Here is a 20,949-nt window from a genome sequence, read left to right as displayed (position 1 = left end):
TTCCTGCCATTTTCCCCTACTCACTGGTCTCCAGCCACAAAGACCTCTGATGTTCTTAAGACCTGCCTGCACCCTTTGCCCTTGCTATTCCTTCTGCCTGGAACAGTCTTCCCTCAGAATACACATGGCTTTCATCCCTCCCTTCAGGTTTTTGCTCAAATGTCACCCTCTCATTCCCACCCCATCATTCACCATCCTCCTTTCCTGCTCATTGTAAAGTCATAGCATTTATCATCAGCTGTTTGTTTCTTCCCTCTATCCTACCTCATATAACACGATATCCACAGGAGCTTTTTTTGTCTTATTCATTAGTGTATATCCAATATGTAGAATAGCGCCTGGCATATAGTATGTAGCCAATAAACAATTGTTGGATCAAGATTCTTGTTGTTTTGGACATGAACTGTTTTTGGTCAGAGAACTGCTTAATCCTATACTGTGTGGTTGTTTCAGGAACGTTTAGATCTAGTCGTAGAACTGTACATTTTGGTAAATCCCTTATTGAGATGGAAGATACACTGTGTCTTTGGATTTTTTTAATATTCTATTCTTTTATGAGAAAGAAAATAAGTCAGACAGCATCTGACTTTTTCCATTGAATCCCTATATATATATTTAGGACAAGAGAGATGTATTTTCCAAATGCAAACCACATTCTAAAAACTATGTTTTATAGTTCTGACAGGTGTCAACCTCAAACTCTTCCCTCTACCACTTACGAAATTCACCCTTCCACCCTTTCGAAAAGTAGGACAGCTTTCCTGCATCTCCAGTCTCCTAATTTTCCCTGGTTCTCCATTCTTTCTCAAAGACAGTCTGTACCTTTAGGCCAAATGTTTTTCTGGGTCCCCTCCCCTGGGTCTTTAGTGGATGATTTCCGTTTTCAGAATGGGCTCAGAGAGAACCTTCTGGGTAGCTATCAGAACATCAGCATCTTCTTAGTGGAGAGTGAACAAAAACTCCAACAATCCAGTCACTGCTTGCAGTTGGCCATTGTGAGCCAGCTTTCCTGCAGAATTATTGTGACAGTTCTCCCAGTTCCCTTGCTTCTCAAAGTTCCTTGGCTTCCAGAATTTTCCTGCTTCACTGTTATCTCAGGTTCCTTGTCCATCTATTTTTAGCTTTCAGATTTCCTATTTCACTTTCTCCATTTCTATTTGATCACGGTAATCTTATTTTCTGCCTCAGTGAATTGAAGTTGGACTACTCTCCCTTTTTTTTCCTAAACCTAGAGCTTCATTCAGGAAGTGACCTGAGTAGAGTTTTGTTTCGGCTTTTATTAAAGTAACATTCCAACTCTTTGTTCAGACCCTCACGTGCCACTCGCCCTTCTCTTGCCTGGTTTTTCCCTTAATGCCTGTAAGAAGCGAGTGGATCTCAGCTTCCTGGAATGTAGGAGGAGTCTTACTGAAACTTCACTGATTTTTCTGGCATCTCACTTTCTTTTAACATTCCTTATCATAATTACTTAAATTTGTCAACCACTTTATTTCTTAGAAGGGTTGCATGTTTTGATTCACACCCAGGGTACTAAGAATCCGCCTCTTTTTGATGTGGCAGAACCAAATCCATCGTCTTCGCTGAAGGCATGCATCCCTCTGAGGCTCTTTATCTACACCTCCATTATCGCTCTTAGATCCCTGACTACAACTTGAAGGCCTGTCCTCTAGAATCAAACTGCCTTCTTTCCTGTTCTTGCTCTATCACTTGCTAGCTGAGTGAGGTTTCGCAATTTAAGTTCTCTGAGCCTCAGTTTCACAATCTCTATGATGGTGATAAAAAAAATATTTACCTCAAGGTTTTTAGTAATGCTCAAATGAGATCTCACAATGCAAAGCACTTTGAACAGTCACTTATAATTATTTTTCCTATTTTACAGTAATACGTGCAACTTTGGAATGAGGGGAAGAAGCGGGAGCTTTTTTAAAAGGTTTGGTTGCTGCCATTTCACCTGGGCCTGGAAGACTTGTTTTTCTGGGTGAAGAAATGTTTTCCCTGTGCGAAGCTTTCGTAATCACAGTCAAGCAAGCCCATGAGTCCTGCCATTTAAAGTGGCTTCTGTCTTTTATCTAAGATGCTCACACCTCCACCCTGGGAATGAGAAAACTGATCCAGCACCTGAGATTCAACAGAATAACCACTCAAGTCCCTTTGAATTCTATGTTGCCATGATCCCATGGCGATGGGTGACCAGAAGTTGACATGAACACTTTTTGAATATCATGCCACGTGGAGGCATTCTTACTTCCTTGTGAACGTGACTGAGTTTTGAATGGGTAAGTGAAAGGGAAGAAGGGACACAATGAAGGCAGTCATAGAACCAGTGTTTAACATGGTTATATGAGAAATAGAAAATGAACCTTTTTAAGTTTTCCCAAGCCAGATCAGGAGCATTAACCTGTGGAGTGGAGGGTGGTCTTATAATCTAAAAAAATGGCCGTGGAAATTAAAATTTATCAGAAAAAAATGAATTCCACAAAGGCAAAGTCATTTACTTAGGAGGAGAAAATGTTACCAATGTAGAGAATTTCTGTGAATATGAACTTGAAATAAAAAGAAAGGAGGGATAACTGACTATTAATGGAATTGTCTGGAAAACATGTTATGTACCAGTATTATCCCCACGATCCCTAATTCTAGGCTTTTTTGGTCACTGTAAAATTATAACACCTTCAGTGTATCTTTAACAGTTTTTTAGGAACATATTAACCAAATGTACAAGTTTTGATTTGGCCGTAAAATGCTAGGAGAGCTATGATTCTCTAGGATTAATGAATAACATTTGTTTATTTGATTTACTTTTAAAATCATGCTAAAATCTGTTTACATATCTGTTCTCTCCAGGATGAACTTTATGTTGGTTCAGCAGATTGTTTACTGTTTTTTCTTCTTCTTCTTTTTTTTTTTTTCTCATCTTCCCTGCTCAGTGCCCAACCCGAGTTCAAAGGCTGATGAGAGAAAAAAACTCATGAGGAGGTTTTACTCTCGGGAAAGTTGTTCAGTGGATGTGATCTTGGCGCAGAGGGAAAGATGTCAGGCTCTTCCTGGCTCCTTCTCAGCCTCGTTGCTGTAACTGCTGCTCAATCCACCACTGAGGACCTAGCCAAGACATTTTTGGAGAAGTTTAACTCTGAAGCTGAAGAGCTGTCTCATCAAAGTTCACTTGCTTCTTGGAGTTATAACACCAATATTACTGACGAGAATGTCCAAAAGATGGTGAGTTCTCATGGCTACACAGGGATATTTGTTGCTTCTTACAGATTAGAATCCTGCCCATAAAATTGAGAAGGGAAATCAGAGAAATGCTCTGAGCTATGAGGCTGATGCTTTCCTCGGTATTTCTGATTCTGGAGTCCCAGATGTCTAAACTTAATTGACCTTGGGGTTGATTTGGAAAATTGTTACAAAATAATTCACTGGTCTCAGGTCCAGATTCTTGGAAACCAGTGAACATGCTTTATAAAGTTGCCACCATAATTCTCATCATAGTTCAGGGTTTCAAAGCATTTCATGGAAATGCCATTGGTTATTCAGCTAATTTCCTCAAGCATACAATGTCAGTAGGAATATCTAAAGACCCTCTACAAATGATATAGTAACTGAAAAATGCAGCTGGAGGCTTAGTGAAAGAGCAGGCTTGTAATTAAGCTAACCTTGGGTCGGGTGAGGCTGGACTTGGGAATTCCTTCCTTAATTGTTATGGAGCTCTGAGGGACTTCCAAAGGTCACAGAATCCATCCAGAGCCCTCCAAGAAAAACCATAATTAAACCAGTTCTGACAAATCTCAGAATACTCTGGGAAAGCAAGATGCTTTGTTTGACAAGTGCAAGGATTTAGGAATTTCTCTCTCACAGATCCCAAAGCAGTATTCTTACACATTTAGTGCTAGAAATTGAACAACGTTATTTAAGAAAAGATTTTTGTCGCACTTGTACAGCAATACGTTCCTTCAAAAATGTAGTTCAGAAGCTTATTTTTTCAAATGATTAATGGTTGTGTGTTTAAATTAAACTACTGCCATTCACTGGACAGATCAAATATGAGAACTATTGCCTCCTTTGAAATCCCACAAGAGATTTTTTTCTATTTTTTTAAAGCTCAAAGAAATCCAGGAGATTTTGACAGCACAGTGCTATCATAGGAGATCATTTTTTTTCTTGTCTCATGTTTTAGTCTTACCTCTCTTCATCTCTTCATTGTTGCTTTTTTTTCTCACCTTTTATTTGCTCTCTGTCGTAGGTACCTGTAGTGTATCATGTATTTGTTTTCATTCTCAGCTGAATGGTCCTGTGGGTGGTGGTGAAGATATACCAGCATCGTGCCTAAGAGCTCTGGAGCCAGACCGCCAAGGTCCAAAGCCTGGCTCTACCACTTTCTAGCTGGGTGAACTTGAGCTAGCTAATTAACCTCTCTGCACCTTAGTTTTTTTCATCTGTGAAAAAGAACATTCATATCTGCCTCAGAGGGTCACTGCGAAGACTGAATTAACACACAAAACAGCTAGAATAGTGCTCGATGCTTGTGAGCATGGTAGGACAATAAGATATCATTGCTATTAGTGTGTGAAGGAGTTATAATTGCTGAAGAGATGTGTAACAGTTCTGTGAAGCGCTCAGATGCTGAGAAGGCATGTTATAGGATGAGATGTAGTGATGTTGTTGAAATCGTCTTTGGATCATTAAGTGCTATCACTTTTGAATTGCACCAGTTGATTAGAGCAAAGGCCAGAAATGAAAGGGCATAAGTCACAAAGTGTGGCCAAATTGCAAGAACTATGGGCTCTTTAAAGGAAAGTGAAAACATTTGAATGCAGGAAGCAAGCAGGAGGCCCAATATCTCCTTCCACAAGCAGTGGTGAAGTGTAAATTAATGCATTTAGGTGCGTCTGTGAGGGTTTACCTGGGGCGGGGGGCAATGGGCAGGGAGGGAATTGACTCTTCCTTCTATTCTCTTATTACATGTACTGAGATCTCCTAATAAAATGGGCACTGTGGTAGGTGCTACAAGAGGTACCAAGGGCCGGCCCTGTGGCTGAGTGATTAAGTTCACACGCTCCGCTTCAGCGGCCCAGGGCTTCGCCGGTTCGGATCCTGGGTTCAGACATGGCACCGCTCATCAGGCCATGCTGAGGTGGCGTCCCACATAGCACAACCAGAGGCATTCACAGCTATAATATACAACTATGTAGTGGGGGGCTTTGGGGAGAAGACGAAGGAAAAAAAGAAAAAAGTAGATTGGCAACAGTTGTTAGCTCAGGTGCCAATCTTTAAGAAAAAAAAGATGTACCAAGATGAGCAGGATGCTGAGATAATGGTATGCTGTTGGTGGTCATGCTTAAAGAAAGAACTTTAGAAATGACAAATTTTCCCCTCAAAAGAGCAACTGGAATGATTTAAGGGGATCAGAGAGAGTTATGAGGGAAAGCAGAATTAGATGCACAAAGCCTGTCTCAAAAAGAAAAAAATATTAGTCTGAGATGGAACAAGAAAGGATAGAGTGTTCACAGTTGTATTGGCCAAATCTCTTCATACTAGAAAGGTGATGCCTTTGAAAGCTCAGAAGAGAGAAATTTACCGTAAATAGGAGGAGGTGCTATTTACCTTACAGGTGGTAAAACTGGTAAGACTTGTAAAACTGGGCCATTCTTTAATATAAAAAATGAGACATTAAAAACTCTAAATAGGTTTTTGAAGTATTTAAGCAAATGTAAGGACAGTAGATCCACCGTGGGTAAGGAAGTATGGTCAAGTGCATTGATGGACCCAGTTATTTACCCTTCTCTGTAGCAATGCCTTAGGTTATGTCACTTTGCAGTGCCATCCCACTGAAAATGATGTGACCTTGTCCTTGGCCATGTGACTTACTTTGACCAATGGGGTGTTAGTAGACACGATGCAAGCAGAGGCTTGAAACGGGCTTGAATAATGGGGCTCGTCCTTTGCGCTGTTGCCTTTACCGTGAGGACATGCGTGGGCTAGCTAGCTTAAGAACGAGAGACATTAGGAGTAGTTGTCCCAGCAGAAACCAACCACCTAAAGTTGTAAGTAAAACTTGCTGGCAACCCCCAGTGATTCTAGTCTCATAAACAATAAAGACTTATCCCGTTGAGGTTTTTGGTTGTTTGTTATATAGCATTATTGTAACAATGGATAACTAACACAGGAAAGGAAATTTGGGCTATATGACACCTGTATGTTCATATCTTATCAGGGTGACATTGTTGAGGACAATCTGCCATTTCCTAATTGTCCCTTGGTGTAAATTTCAGAGTCAGAATATTGAGCTTGTCAGCCTATGGATCTGACCTAATATGGCGATTCTTAGATCAAGTTGTGAGAATATACCTTAAAATAATAGAAGGCATCAAAACTTGGTCAGTGTAGTGTCCCCAAAGCTCCCTACTTGGGAGAGGTCCATCAGATAGAGATAGGAGAAAAACTTGGTTCACAACAGGTTTCTAAATAGTTCAGAAATTAAGTGAAAATTAATTACCACTTATCATATGCTATACAATAAATTGCCCCCTTGCTTTTCAGCAAATATACCTCTCATGTTTGAGATCTAATAGTCACCAATTAAGCTCTAATTATCGTCTCAGTAAAATGATATTACTTTTTTCTCATTGTCTCTTCTTTGCAAGTTTAATGTTGGTTTGAGTTTTGAAATGGAGTCCTTTGTAAATCAAAAGGATTATTTTTTTTGCAAAGTCAGAAGCTCTCTAACAATATGGTAGGTTCATGGGCAATTTTTATCCCTGAAAGAGAGTAAAAGGATCTTATTGCTGGCAGAGACACCCTGGTTCACTCTTCCAGGATTTGGCAGTTACTACTACAGCTGCCCCGAACTCCTGTCCACGCAGCTGAAGTGGGTGTTGAAGACTGCCCTGCTGGAGCCCCAAAGGTCTCTGAGAACATATCATAAATATTTCTTGATGAGTCATCAGAAGCTGTGAAGGGAGAGCAGGAGGCCCAGACTTACCCTTTGGGTGGTCTCTAGGGCTTCCTCTCCCCAGTTGCCAGGGCCCCTATTGTCCTTGGGCATGCCTGATTCCTGAACTTGTTTGTTACTCTATCTTTAGGACTGGGGTCACAGTGAACTCAGAGCAGGATAATTTTAAACTGCCATTCAATACCCAAGGGAAGAATGTAGATTTCATCCCTGTCCCCAATGAGTTTGTCCCACACTCCTCAGCACAAACAAATACTTACACACGGGTACAAGGATGCGGAAAGATCGCTGTGCTGCAAATACAGTGGAATTCAGGAAATCCAATGCTGTCTTGACTCTCCTGAGCTGGCTGTGATACCTTGGGCAAGTCACTCATTTCTTTGTCTCTTGAAACGTAAGGGAGTAGATGGGCATAGCCAAGATTTTTCAGTAGATAACAATTGTGAATGGGTAAGTTCCACGTGTGGAGGATTAACATGAGTCAAGTGCATTCATACTAGTTTTCCTTTGCCGTGAAAACTTGATAATGTCCCAGTTTAGTCATGTAATTTTGGTGAAATTAAACTTGAACAACTCAAAGTGGTAATGTTTAATTACATCCAAATTTGGCACAATTATTGATTTGAGCACTCTGGCAGGGCACCAGGCGGCCACCAGCTACACCCAAGGAGGGCAGTCTGGTGGTCAGGAGCTGCCACTGTTTCTTGATGTACGCCAGGTAACTGGGTAAAATTTTGGCTAAATCCTTTGGTTTGGAGCAATTCCATGGCATTTCAGATCCAGATATAGGATCTAGGGAATAAGGTGATTTTTTTCTTTGCTTTTACTATTGAGGGCTTTTAACAACAGCTTTGTTGAGATATAACTTACTAACCATAAAATTCACCTATTTAAAGTATACAATTCAATGTTTTTTAGTATATTTGCAGAATTGTACAACCATTGTCTAATTTTAGAACAGTTTCATCACTCCAGAAAGAAAACTGCATGCCCATTAGCAATCTCTACTCTTCCCCCCGACCTCCAGCTCTAAGCAGCTACTAATCTAATTTCTGTCTCTATACATCTGCCTATTCTGAACATTTCATATAAACGAATTATACACTGTGGTCTTTTGTGACTGGCTTCTTTCACTTTGCACGTTGTAGCATGTATCATTACTTTGTTCCTTTTTATTGCCAAATAGTATTCCATTGTATGAATTTTTCTTTACTTTTTAACATAAAAATTTTCAATCATGTATAAAAGAAGAGAGACTAGTATATTGAATCTCTTTATACCCATTGCCCAGATTCACCAATTATCAACACTTTGGCCAATCCTGTTTTATTTTTCTACCTAATCCCACATTTATTGGATTATTTTGAAGGAAATCCAAAATGTCAGGTAGTTTTATGTGTAAATATTTCAACTTGTAGCTCTCAAAGTAAGAATTTTTAGAACAACCTTAATCATAGTACCATGTCAAAAACTTAACAATAATTTCTCAGTATCGTCAAATATCTAGCCAATATTGAAATGCACCCTACTATCTCATCTATATTTTTAAATTTCAGCTGGTTTGTTTGAATCAGGGTCTAACAAGGTCCTCTCCTTCCAATTGTTTTGATGGATTTACTTTAAGTCTCTTTTAATCTATAGGGTCCTTCCCTCACTTTTTTTTTTTCTTTTTGCAATTCATTTGCAGAAGAATTGAATTGCTGGTCCTAAAGATACTCCTACTTTCTGGATTTGCTGATTGTGACACATAATGTTACTCAACATGCTCTTTTGCCCCCTGTATTTCCTATAAATATCTATAGATGTAGGGCAGAGGTCAGCACATGTTTTCTGTAAAAGGCAAGATTGTAAACATTTAAGGCTTTGTGGGCCCTATGGCCTCAGTTCAACACCACCATTGTCGACTGTTCAGCTCTGCCGTGGTAGCTCGTAAGTAGCCACAGACAATACGTAAATGGGTGTGACTATGTTCCAATAAAACTTCATTTACAAAAACAGATGGTGGGGCGGAGTCCTGATCTAGAGACTTGATCAAAATCAGCTTTCACTTGTGAGTTTTTTAATAGGTGTGGAAATTAAATTTACACTACTAGCGTGGTGCAGGAATATTGAGCCAAGAAATTAACAAAAAACTAGTTCAGGTCCCTAGAGCTCTGGAAAAAGGAAGCAAGTTAAAAAATCTGTAGGGTCCCTTTTATAACCCAAAGCTCAAGGCATTCCTCCTTTGTACAATAGACACAAATAAATTTAAAGGTTAAATAGAAAAAGGAAGACTTGAAATTTTATATGAAAATGTAGGTGACTTTTGGTTAGGAGTGAGTTATTAAATGACTTAGGAATGGTTTATTAAATAAGAGACAAAGGATCATGCTATAAAGGAAAAGATTGATCAAATCAATTGCATTAGAATTAAAAACAAACTTCTGTGCATTAAAAGACATCATAAACACACACACGCACACACACAAAGGACAAGAAGGAGAGCTCGAGAAAACATTTGTGATGCATATAATTAAGAAAGGATTAACAGCCAGAATATATACAAAATTTTACTAAGTTATAAGAAAAAGATAAAATCCACTGGAAAAATGGGGAAAAGATATGAGCAGTAAGTTCATGGAGGAGGAGATTTGAATATATATATTTACATCTCTTATATATCTCTCTAATTTCACTAATAATCAGGCAGATAACATTATAATAATAACGAAATGCAGAGTTGACATAAAATCAGATTTACCAAAATTTGGCAATATCTATTGAAGTTGAAAATTGCTTTAACTCATCAGTTCAACTTCTAGGAATCCCAACTGGAGAGCCTCACCTGTGTGCTCAGGAAACTTGGACTTGGCTGGAATCCTCTGAGATTTCCATATTTGAAGGTTAAAATTGAATGTTAGCAACTTCATATGGTTTAGCTTAATACAAGGATGGATACAATACAATATGGAAAAGAAAAGGTAATACTTAAAAACAGGAAACAATAAAATCCACAGAAGAGAAATTACAAATAAACTTGGACTTGGTCGTATACTTAAATGTTAGACAGCAGTTAAAATGAATAAATTACATATGCTTGAAAAATGGGACAAAATAGAATTTTGAGTGAAAAGAGCAAAGGGGTTTTATTTCATTTTTTCCAAACTTTATTGAGATATAATTGACATCTAACATTGTGTAAGTTTAAGGTGTACAGGGTGTTGATTTGATACACTTATATATTGCAAGATGATTACCATGGTGGCATTGCCAACACCTTCATCTCGTCACGTAATTACCATTCTTCTTTTTGTGATGAGAACATTTAAGATCTACTCTCTTAGCAACTTTCAAGTATATAATACAGTATTAATGACTATAATCACCAAATAAAAATATCTGAAACAAATATTTCAAAACATCAACATTTGCTAAATCTGAGTAGAGGTTTTCATGGTATTTGCTATGTTACTTATGCTATATTATATTTTTTTATTATGAAATATCTCAAATACATATGTAGTGGGCCACTTTCTGGCAGGACCCAATTTCAGGGGTGTTTTTTTCCCTATGAGATAAAATTCAGAAAAAATTAAAATGTCTATAAGCCATATCCCTTCCTTCCATCTAACATAAAGAAAAAATAAATTTTTGATCCCCAAAGCAGAGCAATGGAATTCATATTCTTATAATTTAGATTACCTACTCTGTGGAATAGAATAAGTGTTTTTTAAATTTGTATCTGGGCATATTTGAAAAGTAACTAAGGCAGCTTTTGTCTTTGAACCTGGTGTGGTTTTGAGGGCTATATCTGGAAACTGGGCCAGCATATGGGACCTGAGGGTGGAGGGTTTCCTGGGAGCTTGTTGGGCTCCATTTTACTGGGTGGATGCTAAGGTTCCAGTCAGTTTTTCGTCTTTTGTCTTCAGGGAACTCTCACACCTGTAGGAGAAGCAGTGGTTTAGAGGTTGCTGAAAGTATAACCTGGTTCAGGGGATAAAAATCTATAGAAAAGGAGAAAAGGAGATGTCAATACTTTAAATCTCAAACAACTTATCACAAGAGCATTTTAATTGTTTAAATAAAACTATCACAATTTGGGTAGAGACCACCAGACCTATGGCTTAAGGCAAAGCTCATATGAAAACATTTAAAACCATAATGAAACCGTTGTATTTAATTTGCATAGAATTGGGGCCAAAAAGAGCAGGATATCTTTTTGAATGTTTCAAAATATAATTTAGGATTTACACTTTCAGTCCTCGAAATTAGAAAGGATGTTTCACAGGATGAGAATATGGTATCCGCTACAGTTATAGGTAGGGGGTCAGAGAGGGTTTTAATGTCCTGTAATTGTACTCAACAACGTATGTCTTGACCCCAAACCCATATCTATGGCTGCAGGAACTTTTGCTGTTTCAGTTGCTGCTCTCCTACCTTTGCACAGAGGTAGTATGGGATGCAACCTATTTGATCTGTCATGGTGTCTCTGGGACTCCGTAGCTATGTAAATGACTGTACATGTTTCATTTCATTCATCATTCTGGTCCAAAAATTACGCATAGCTATCGACCACTGTCTAAGGTATCTAGTCGTTGTGTATGAACTGACTTTGATCCTCAGCATAACTGCTAAGCTGTCCGCTTTACTTAGGCTTGGGAGCCTTAGAGCGAGGGTATGGAATAAATTGTAAATAATATTAAAAAGAATAGCTTGGGGCAGAACAGTATGTCCTCAGGGGCCAAAGTTCAAGGCAACATAAAGTAACAGTTTTTTGTGCTATAAAGTATATTCGTAGTATGGTTGTAATAAATAAAATAAAAAAGACGTCTTTAATGTTCCCATAGGCAGTATAATAAAAAAAAAGTTCTAAGACTAAGACCTTTGAGGGATTGTGAGTAGTTTTCAAAGTAGATGGAGAATAAAATTATTTCTATAGTTTGGTATCAAAGTTTTACCAGAAATTTTGATTGACAGTAAAATCATCCTTGACTGGGTGAAGAAAGGTAAGGATTGAGAGGGGAGTGGTGGGTCACATAGATGAGTCTGTGCTGTAGATCAAACTCCTCTTTCCATAGCTCACTCTTTCCCACTCATGCATGTTAGAGAGAAGACTAGAATGTGTCGAATATGATCTATAGTCAATGGTTAAGAGCATTAACTTTGGAGGTAAACATATCTGGGTTGACACCCTGGTTCTCCCAATTACTAGCTGTGTGACCTAGGGAAAGTTATTTACCTGCACTGTGCCTCATCTCCCTCGTTTGTGAAGTGGAGACAAACACAACTACCTCACAAGATTGTTTGTGAAGGTTAATCGAGAGGTAGTCCCTGAGGGGTTGTGTGTGCCAATAAAGAGAGAAATCATTTTCCATTTTGCTGCCACTATTCTCTTTATCTCTTGTCTGATCCATTACTGTCACTTCCATGCACCGTTTCCATCATGTCACATGCCTGCTTGCAACCCCTAAGTGACTCTGTGGTATTCACGGGATAAGAGTAAAATTCCTGGGTCTAGAAAGTGCAATCATGCCTGGAGTCCTGCCTTTGGAGTCTGCACTAGTTATCTATTGGGTAAAAATTACCACAAGCTTACCAGCTTAAAACAACACACATGACCTCACAGTTTCTGTGGGTCAGGAGTCCAGGCATAGCTTAGCTAGATGTGCTTCTGAGTCTCATAAGGTTGCAGTCAAGGTCCTGGCTAGAGCTGTGGTCTCATCTGAGGCTCACCTGGGGATGAGTCCACTTCCAAACTAATGTGGTTAGTGGCAGCATTCAGATCCTTGTATGCTGCTGGACTGAGGTCCTTCAGATGTCAGTCAGAGGCTATCCTCATCATGTGGCCCTATCCATAGGGTAGCTCACGACATGGCATCTTACTGCAAGAAAGTCAGCAAGGGAGAGAGAGTCTTCCAGCAAGATAAAAGTCACAGTCTCATGTAACATAAACATATACATCCTGTCACCTTTGCTATATTCTACTGGTTCGAAGTGAGTCACAGGTCCTGTTTACACTCAAAGGGAGGGAAACGCACAAGGGTGTACCACTAGGAAGCAGGGATCATGGGAGCCATCTTAGAGTCTGTCTTCCACAGGATCCAGGATCCAAATACTGGCAATTGATTGCCAACTCCTCTGTTTATTTCTCTCAGCTCCTTTCTGCACATAAGAAAAATGGAGCTAGAATGATTTTCTATCTCATGGGGTTGTTAAGAAGATCAAATGAGGTAAATTATTTTGCAAAATGTTCTACATCCATCCAATTCCTACCTACTTTAAGGTCTGTCTTAAGTCCCACCTCTTCCATCAGGGCCTGGCTAAATCTGGTCACTTGCATAAGTCTCTCTTTTCCTATAACAGAAACTGATTGACCCACTCATAGTTTATACATTATCATATGCTCCTATGTTTCATTAATGAAACAGTCATGATGCATATCTTATCTGTCTGATAAAACTGTAAGCAACTTAAGGACAAGGACTTTTTTCCTATAACTAATAAAATAGGTAACATTTTGAATGCTTAGGATATATTTTTTATATTTTATTATTTGTTAATTCTTCTTGTCCTTACAACAATCCTTTGAAGTATGTGCTATTATTACTCTCATTTTACAGATAAGGTAATTCTGGCTCAGAAAGGCTAAGCAATTTGCCCAAGGTCACACAGCTAGTCAGCAGTGTCTGACTCCAGAAATGGAGCTCTTACTTGCCTCATATGCTACTTCTTTTGTCTGTATGGTCTAGAGAAGTACAATGTACAAAGCAGTCACTCGTCTTAGTGTTTGATAAATGGAAATAAGTTTGTGCATTGAGAGAAGACTGCATAAAGAAGTCTGGAGAAGTTCACTTGCCTACTGATGTTCAAGATGGGGAGCAAGTGAATCCTGGCATCATCACCTGCTTGTTGGTTTCTTTTGCTGGTAGAAAATCACCATGGCTACCAAATGGCCATATTCAAGGCAACCTTGTTTGGGGATCATAATTTAAGATCAGAATCTCTGGTAAGCCATGGCACCATGGAGCTTACTGCAATCTGGTTCTCATTTCTCATGGTCATGAGGCACTTTATCCCCATTAAGTCCACTCTGAGCTCTACTGGACTCTCCCTTTAGAGTATTAATCCTTAAATCCTTGATCCATTCACCCACATCACAGAGCTAAGGCCATAAATTCCAGAGCTCCACAATGTGAATCATCTGTGAGAATTCTCTTCCAGTTCTGGGGACAGGACCCTAGGGAAAACTAGGCACTGGGCCAGAAAGAGAGAGTGATAAAGAGTGGCCTGGTCGCTCTTAGCTTGAGCCTTGACCTTCAGCAAAGTAGAGAACTAAACCACTCAGGAAATATGAGACGTTGCAAGAGATGTTCTTTGGACTATATTTTCTGTTCTATCTGTTCAAGCAGTGCCATTCTGACTTCATTTTTTGTCATTTCAGAATGAAGCCGGGGCCAGATGGTCTGCCTTTTATGAAGAACAGTGCAAGCTTGCCAAAACTTATCCACTAGAAGAAATTCAGAATCTCACAGTCAAGCGTCAGTTGCAGGCCCTTCAGCAGAGTGGGTCATCAGTGCTCTCAGCAGACAAGAGCAAACGCGTATGTGAACATTCTAGCACTAATCCCAAGATTTGAAATATTTGGGAAATATTAAACATTAGTATCACCCATGGCTGCTTCTTTTATCTGCAAAGACAGTAATGCTGACATTAGAAAGAGCTCTGTACCTAAGGTAGGACGACCGCATAATTTATCATCCAAATTGGAATCCTTTTGAGAGTGAAAAAAGACACTGGTAATAATTATGTTAGGACACAGCGTTAAGGTGGGATTGTCAGGGCACTGTGGTGTATATGGGCACCCAATACGGAGGTCACCTTCCCGAGGATCAGGAAGCCTGAAGAATACACTTAGTCTATGTCAGTGATTCTCAAGTCGGGGTGATTTTGCCCCCCAGGAACATTTGATAATGTCCGGAGACCTTTTTGGTTGTTACAACTGGGAGTTGCTATTGGCATCTAATGGGTAGTGGTGCTGCTAAACACTCTACAATACACAAGGAAACCCCCAACAATAAAGAATTATCTGGTGCGAAATGTCCATAGTGCTAAGCTTGAGAAGCCCTGTATGTACCCTGATCCTACTCCCCTTTCATTCTTGACTCTCCTCTGCAACTTCAATAAGTGGCTAACAACCTCAGCTCAAACTGCTTTAGGGATGGGTGACTCACCTCTTTCCAAGATTCATATGAGGGTCCCTCTAGTTGATGGAAAAGATACTCCCTCCTTTGAGTGTTAAGTGCTTTACCCTGACTTTGTTCTGCCTTCTAGAGCCAAATTGCTCTTTTCTATAATGGTGTTTAAATAATGAAGGCAGCTAATTTTAAAAAACTAGTTGAGTCTTTTCTTCTCTAGGCTAAACCTCCTTCGCTCTGTCATTTTTCCCCTATACAATGGGTTTGAGTTTCCTAACCTCTCCTAGTTGCTGTCTTAATTTTGTCAGTATCCTTGAACTGAACACAGCACTCTGAGTTGGCTGTGGTCTGCATGGAGGTGAGCAGGAATATGACATTCTGCACCCTATGCTCTACATGTACTAAGACAGTCTAGAATGATAGTAGGTTTTTGTTTGTTTGGTTTTGGTTTTTTGACAGTCAGATTTCATGGTTGCTTCGTATCAACATCACTGTCATTGCAGTCTTCAAATCTCTTCCGCCAATGTTGTTCTAAAATGATACCTTTTAAAATTCTATTCTTAGGTAGGTAGTTTTTCCAAATTCAAGAAAGCCTATATTCACTCCTGTTAAAATAACATCTCTCGGGGCTGGCCCCGTGGCCGAGTGGTTAAGTTCGCGCGCTCCGCTGCAGGCGGCCCAGTGTTTCGTTGGTTCGAATCCTGGGCGCGGACATGGCATTGCTCATCAAACCACGCTGAGGCAGCGTCCCACATGCCACAACTAGGAGGACCCACAACTTGGAATATACAACTATGTACTGGGGGGCTTTGAGGAGAAAAAGGAAAAAAATAAACTCTTAAAAAAAAATAACATCTCTCATCCCGTCTCTCTAGCCCAGAAGTCAGCAAACTTTTTTCTGTAAAGGGAAAGATAGTACTTTAGGTTTTGTGGGCCATTTTGTCTCTGTCACAGTGAGTCAACTCTGCTGTTATAGTGGGAAATCAGCCATATCTAATACGTAAACAAGTGTTCCAATAAAACTTTACAAAAACAGGCAGCAGATAGGATTTGGTCTGCAGATCATAGTTTACATACCCTTGATCTAACCTATTGAAATATTTTTATCTAAAATATTTGGCTATTTAACATCAAAGTCTTCTTTCCCAGTTGCTTGTTCTCTGGAACTCTGTGTTCTCATCTGCATCTATAAAAAGAAAAAATGCATGATAAGGACAAGGATGAAACCATATGGCACATATCTTCCTACAAGTTGATATTTATTGCTCTGCATTCTTTGGATCCAGTTATGCAAGTAGTTACTAATCCACTTTATCTTATGCATTCCATGCTTCCCCATCTTTTTCACAGACACTGTGTGAAACTTTGCCCATTGGTCTTTTAGAGTCTAGGCAGTCTGATTTAGCCTAGGTGGAACCTGGACATTGTATTTTTAAAAGATCCCAGATAATTTTAATGGAATGAAACCTGCTGAAATGCATATATAAGAGCTTGAAGTGTTTGGGAAGAGGGGAGACTCAAGGATGCATGAATTCAGTGGAGAAGAAGGAGGGGAGATTGAAAAAGCAGCTACAGAAAGAGACCATGAGGGTTTTTGGCCATGGTAAGGAATTTGGGTTGATTCCTTTGGAGTATGAGATTTTGTTGAAGTTTTAAGCATAGGATCTCTTTCATCTTTTGAAATAATGACTCTTGCAGCAGAGTGAAAGAATAATGGAAGAAGGAAATAGGAGAAAGGAAAACAGTCTTTCAGCCAGTGCTTCTTAAATCATCTGTGGTTCTCTCCTTTCTCCCTCCTTTCCCCCCGCCCCCTTCTTTCCTTCCTTCCTCCTTTGCTCCCTCTCTTCTTCCCTTTTCTCCTTTATTACCAATCTTCTGCAGATCAGTACTTGGTTGAGTTCATTGATCACATGCTTGGATGTTACAGAAATATCAAATTGTTTTTAAAAGTTTATGAACATTTATACCCTCAATTCAGGTACTTATCACAGAATGGGAACAAACCCTTTGCTGACTTGCACTGGTCCATGAACCATACTTTGAGTAGCTCTGCTTTACTCTATTACCTTCCTTTCCTTTACCTACAGGGTAAAGTTTAAACTCTTTAGTATGGCATAGAAGGTCCCTTGTGATGTGATCCTTGCTTACCTCTCTGTTCTCACATCCTCCACCTCCCTCAATCAGCACCGCTACTCCAGTTTCCTTCAACATGTCACCACTCCCTGAAAATTCCTTGTCTGTCCCAACCTCCTTCCAGCTTTTAGGCTCTACCCTCCATGTCCCTTCTCTACTTGACCAATTCCTACTTCTCTTCCAAGGCACAACTCTAATGTCCCCTTCTCTTTGAAGCCATTCTTAAATCTCCAAGTCATTAACTTACCTACTCCTCCCTCATACTGCCACATCACTTTTTGGTGGCAGTTATAGCACTTGTCACATTGTCATGTAATTATTGGTTTCATGGCTGCCTCACTGTCCCATGACTGTAGAGTCCTTGAGGACCAGTGACTTGTTCGTGTCAGAATTGTCAGAGTGTAGGACATAGTAGATGTTCAATAAATATATACTCAATGAATGCTGAATGAAACAACAAATGCACTTCTCTGTGCATGTGCAGGTGGGAAACATTCTTGGGATTTTGGTAGATCTGTTTATTTCAATCACTCCACATATATCTATTATGTGTTTATAAGGCTCTATGCTAGTTGATAGTGAGGAAATTTAACTGAGATATTCCTACTCTACATAAAGGAAGATACTTGGCAAAGAAGATGTGAACTGCTGTATTTTGAGGCAAGAAAATCACATGGTCAAAAGGATATCTTTACATTAGCATTCTCTTTAGCGTATTTTCCATTTTTAACATAGTTTATTGCCTTTAACTTGCAGTTGAACGAAATTCTAAATACAATGAGCACCATCTACAGTACTGGAAAAGTTTGTAACCCAAGTAATCCACAGGAGTGCTTATTACTTGAACCAGGTAGGCTATTAATTTTGAGCAGGGATTATGAAATTTACTTTTTTTGTTGTTCCAAGTTTTAAAAATGAGATTGACATTAGATGATGACATTGTGCCTTTCATATGAATAATAACCAAAGGTGAGAAGATTCCAAATATGAGTGTTTCAACATGTAGATGAACTTTCAGCTTCTAACAAAACTTCATTGTAAATTCTGTCACATTCAAGTAATTTAATTATGTTAGTAGTTAAATGATTTATATGGTTTGTTTTCTCTGCAGAAATATTTTGGAACTTTAATAAGGATGAGGAAATTAATGAATCATGATATTTCATTTAATAACTTTAAGACCTTGATGTCTGTCAGCCTTGCTTTTAATTCTTTAAAGTTCATATAATTATTTACAAATAAAAATTTTACAAATGCATGTTTATTTCCCTTTGGGTGCTTTGCATTAACAGGTTTAGATGCCATAATGGAAAACAGCAAAGACTACAATCAGAGGCTCTGGGCTTGGGAAGGCTGGAGGTCTGAGGTTGGCAAGCAGCTGAGGCCATTGTATGAAGAGTATGTGGTCCTGAAAAATGAGATGGCAAGAGCAAACAGTAAGTTTGCTGGTTTGTAGAAGTCCTGAAGCTCTCTATGAGGCCATAGGACTATTTCTCATGAATTATCAAGGCTTCCCTTTGATATAAGAGGCATCCATAAATTAATGACTGTCTGCTGAACAATTCAGGTTACCTGTCTCAAATAAGAAACTTCTAGGAAATAAGGCAAGGCGCATTGACATTCTACAGTTTAAAGAGCTCAGGAGTGAGATTCAATTAGAGGGCGTCAAATAAATCAGTTATCTGGGAAGGTCTTCATCTCCTGGGGTTCCTGAAGTAGTCTGGGGATTGAATAGGGATTCTATTTCTCAGAAAGGATGAGGGACAGAGACACTGTCTGTCGCCCGCTCCCATCTGGCCACAGTTCATTCTCAAAGGTTGTGTGTTTACCTCAGGGTGATGTCCCAGAAAGAAAAAAATCAGATTCATTTAGGCTGGAAACCCATAATTTTCTGCAGCTGTAATTATAACTCAAATCACGTGATCATAAAAATCTTCACATGGGGGTGAATTTCCGTATCTCCTAACTTATTCTCCTGCCTTAACAATGAGCTGAAGTTACGGCATTATGAATAACTCTATGCTTTGATGATTCACTGCCTCCTGGGGTTGAGTAAGGAAGAATTGTTTTAACCTGTTGTTTTTAAATGTCTTTCTCTGCCACTTGAACTCGTATTCTCAAGCCATAGGCAAGATGGAGACAGAACTCTTCACCACATCCTTCCATCCAAATATTTGTTTCTCTTCTCATCTTCCTGATCATCCACTGCAAAAGTGGCTGTAAAAATAAAAATTATTAAAATACATTTGCAAATGTTATTAGCTAACACCCTAACACAAGCTCGTGTTTCTTGGTGATGAGACACTACACGAAGCACACAGAGATGTGCTGTGTATACATATAGTTTGCAAACAAACACAGACCCAGTGTGGCAACGTCTAAGATGAATTAGGTTCTATTTGAAATTATAAGGCCCTGAACAAAATGAGAATTTAAAAACTCAGATCCAATCACATGTTTTAAAGCTAAAGATGCGAATTGAACTACGGAGAGAGTAGACACCCAGGGTTAGGAGACTAGCAGTGTGTCTCAGCCCCTTACCAGTTGTGTGACCTGGGACAAATGATTTAACCAGCTAAGAGCAGACTGTTAATCTGCACAGTGGGGATTATAATAATATCAATCTTGTAGAGTTTTTGTGCTTATTAAGTGAGATAATGCATTTAAATTTCTGGCACAGAGCAAGTTCTTAACAGACATTAGCTAGTGCTGTTGTTCATTTGCATCCCTTTGAGTTGATATTTAGAAGGGCAATGAAAATGTGACAGATCTTTGGATTTTTTTCTAACCTCTCAGCAAGGCTAATATGTGTATACTGTGCTTTATCTCTTTATTTCCTTTACGTTCTCCTCTTTCAAAAACAGATTATGAGGACTATGGGGATTATTGGAGAGGAGATTATGAAGCAGAGGGGCCGAGTGGCTATGACTATAGCCGCGACCAGTTGATTGAAGATGTGGAACGCACCTTTGCAGAGGTAACTGAGGAAGTGTACCCAGACACAGATGTAGGGCAGTGTGTGGGAAGAAGGGACAGTGACCAAAGACGTTCTGGTTTGTCCTGAATACATTGGTCAGCCATTTCCAGGCCTCAGAGTTATGGAATATTAGAACTTGAAAAGATTTTAAAGAATCATAGGGCAACTCCAGCAGATGATCAGAATTGCTCTGCTTGTCTCCCCTTTTCATCCACTGACCAGGAATTACCAATAGCAAGATTATAAGAAGGAAAGATTATAGGAAGAAAAGGTCTTTTAGATTATAATAAGGAATGGCCTTCAGGAGCTACCTGGGGCTGGCACTGTCTTGTTTTGTTAGCAGAGTGGTAGGCTTTGCCTCCTTCCTCAGGACAATCGATACTATTTTTTCCTTGCCTTTGACTAAGGAAGGCTTTATAGGGAAGGGAGAGTCTTATGAGTAGAAGTGTTCCATGGACACTTCTCAATGTCTCCCTCTTCCTTCACTTTGACCCCTACATCTCCCCCTTACCCCTGTGGCTTCAGACTTCTTATGTGAAGCTACTCTGTCATAGCTATAGTTGAGCAGAGCTATCAAAAATGGAAGTAGGACAAACAACCCTGAAAAAAAGGATCGAAGGATTTGAACAAGTACCTCATCAAAGAAATTATACAACAGGCAAATAAGCAAGTAAAAAATTATTGGGGAAACTCAAATTAAAACCATGATTAAAAAC

The 20,949-nt window shown here is 39.3% G+C and overlaps 1 protein-coding gene across 2 annotated transcripts in view; it reads left to right on the top strand.

Moving 5' to 3' along the window:
* The first annotated feature begins 1,558 nt into the window (after positions 1-1,558).
* The window catches only part of ACE2 (angiotensin converting enzyme 2), a 45,575-nt gene continuing 26,184 nt past the window's right edge, over positions 1,559-20,949 (top strand). The window contains exons 1-7 of one of the 2 annotated variants that reach the window (XM_008544773.2): positions 1,559-1,586; positions 1,880-2,276; positions 2,928-3,216; positions 14,370-14,528; positions 18,013-18,106; positions 18,549-18,692; positions 20,121-20,233. In XM_008544773.2, the coding sequence (XP_008542995.1) occupies positions 3,031-3,216; positions 14,370-14,528; positions 18,013-18,106; positions 18,549-18,692; positions 20,121-20,233 (696 nt within the window). In that variant the 5' untranslated portion in view covers positions 1,559-1,586; positions 1,880-2,276; positions 2,928-3,030. Of the gene's footprint in view, positions 1,587-1,879; positions 2,277-2,821; positions 3,217-14,369; positions 14,529-18,012; positions 18,107-18,548; positions 18,693-20,120; positions 20,234-20,949 lie in introns of those variants that run through there. The other variant, XM_070603753.1, reaches the window with a different exon arrangement.

This window comes from Equus przewalskii, chromosome X (assembly GCF_037783145.1).
Source record: "Equus przewalskii isolate Varuska chromosome X, EquPr2, whole genome shotgun sequence".
In the NCBI taxonomy this organism is placed as follows: Eukaryota; Metazoa; Chordata; class Mammalia; order Perissodactyla; family Equidae; genus Equus; species Equus przewalskii.
The sequence above is the reverse complement of the archived record's forward strand: the minus strand, read 5'-3'. Positions and strand labels throughout refer to the sequence as shown.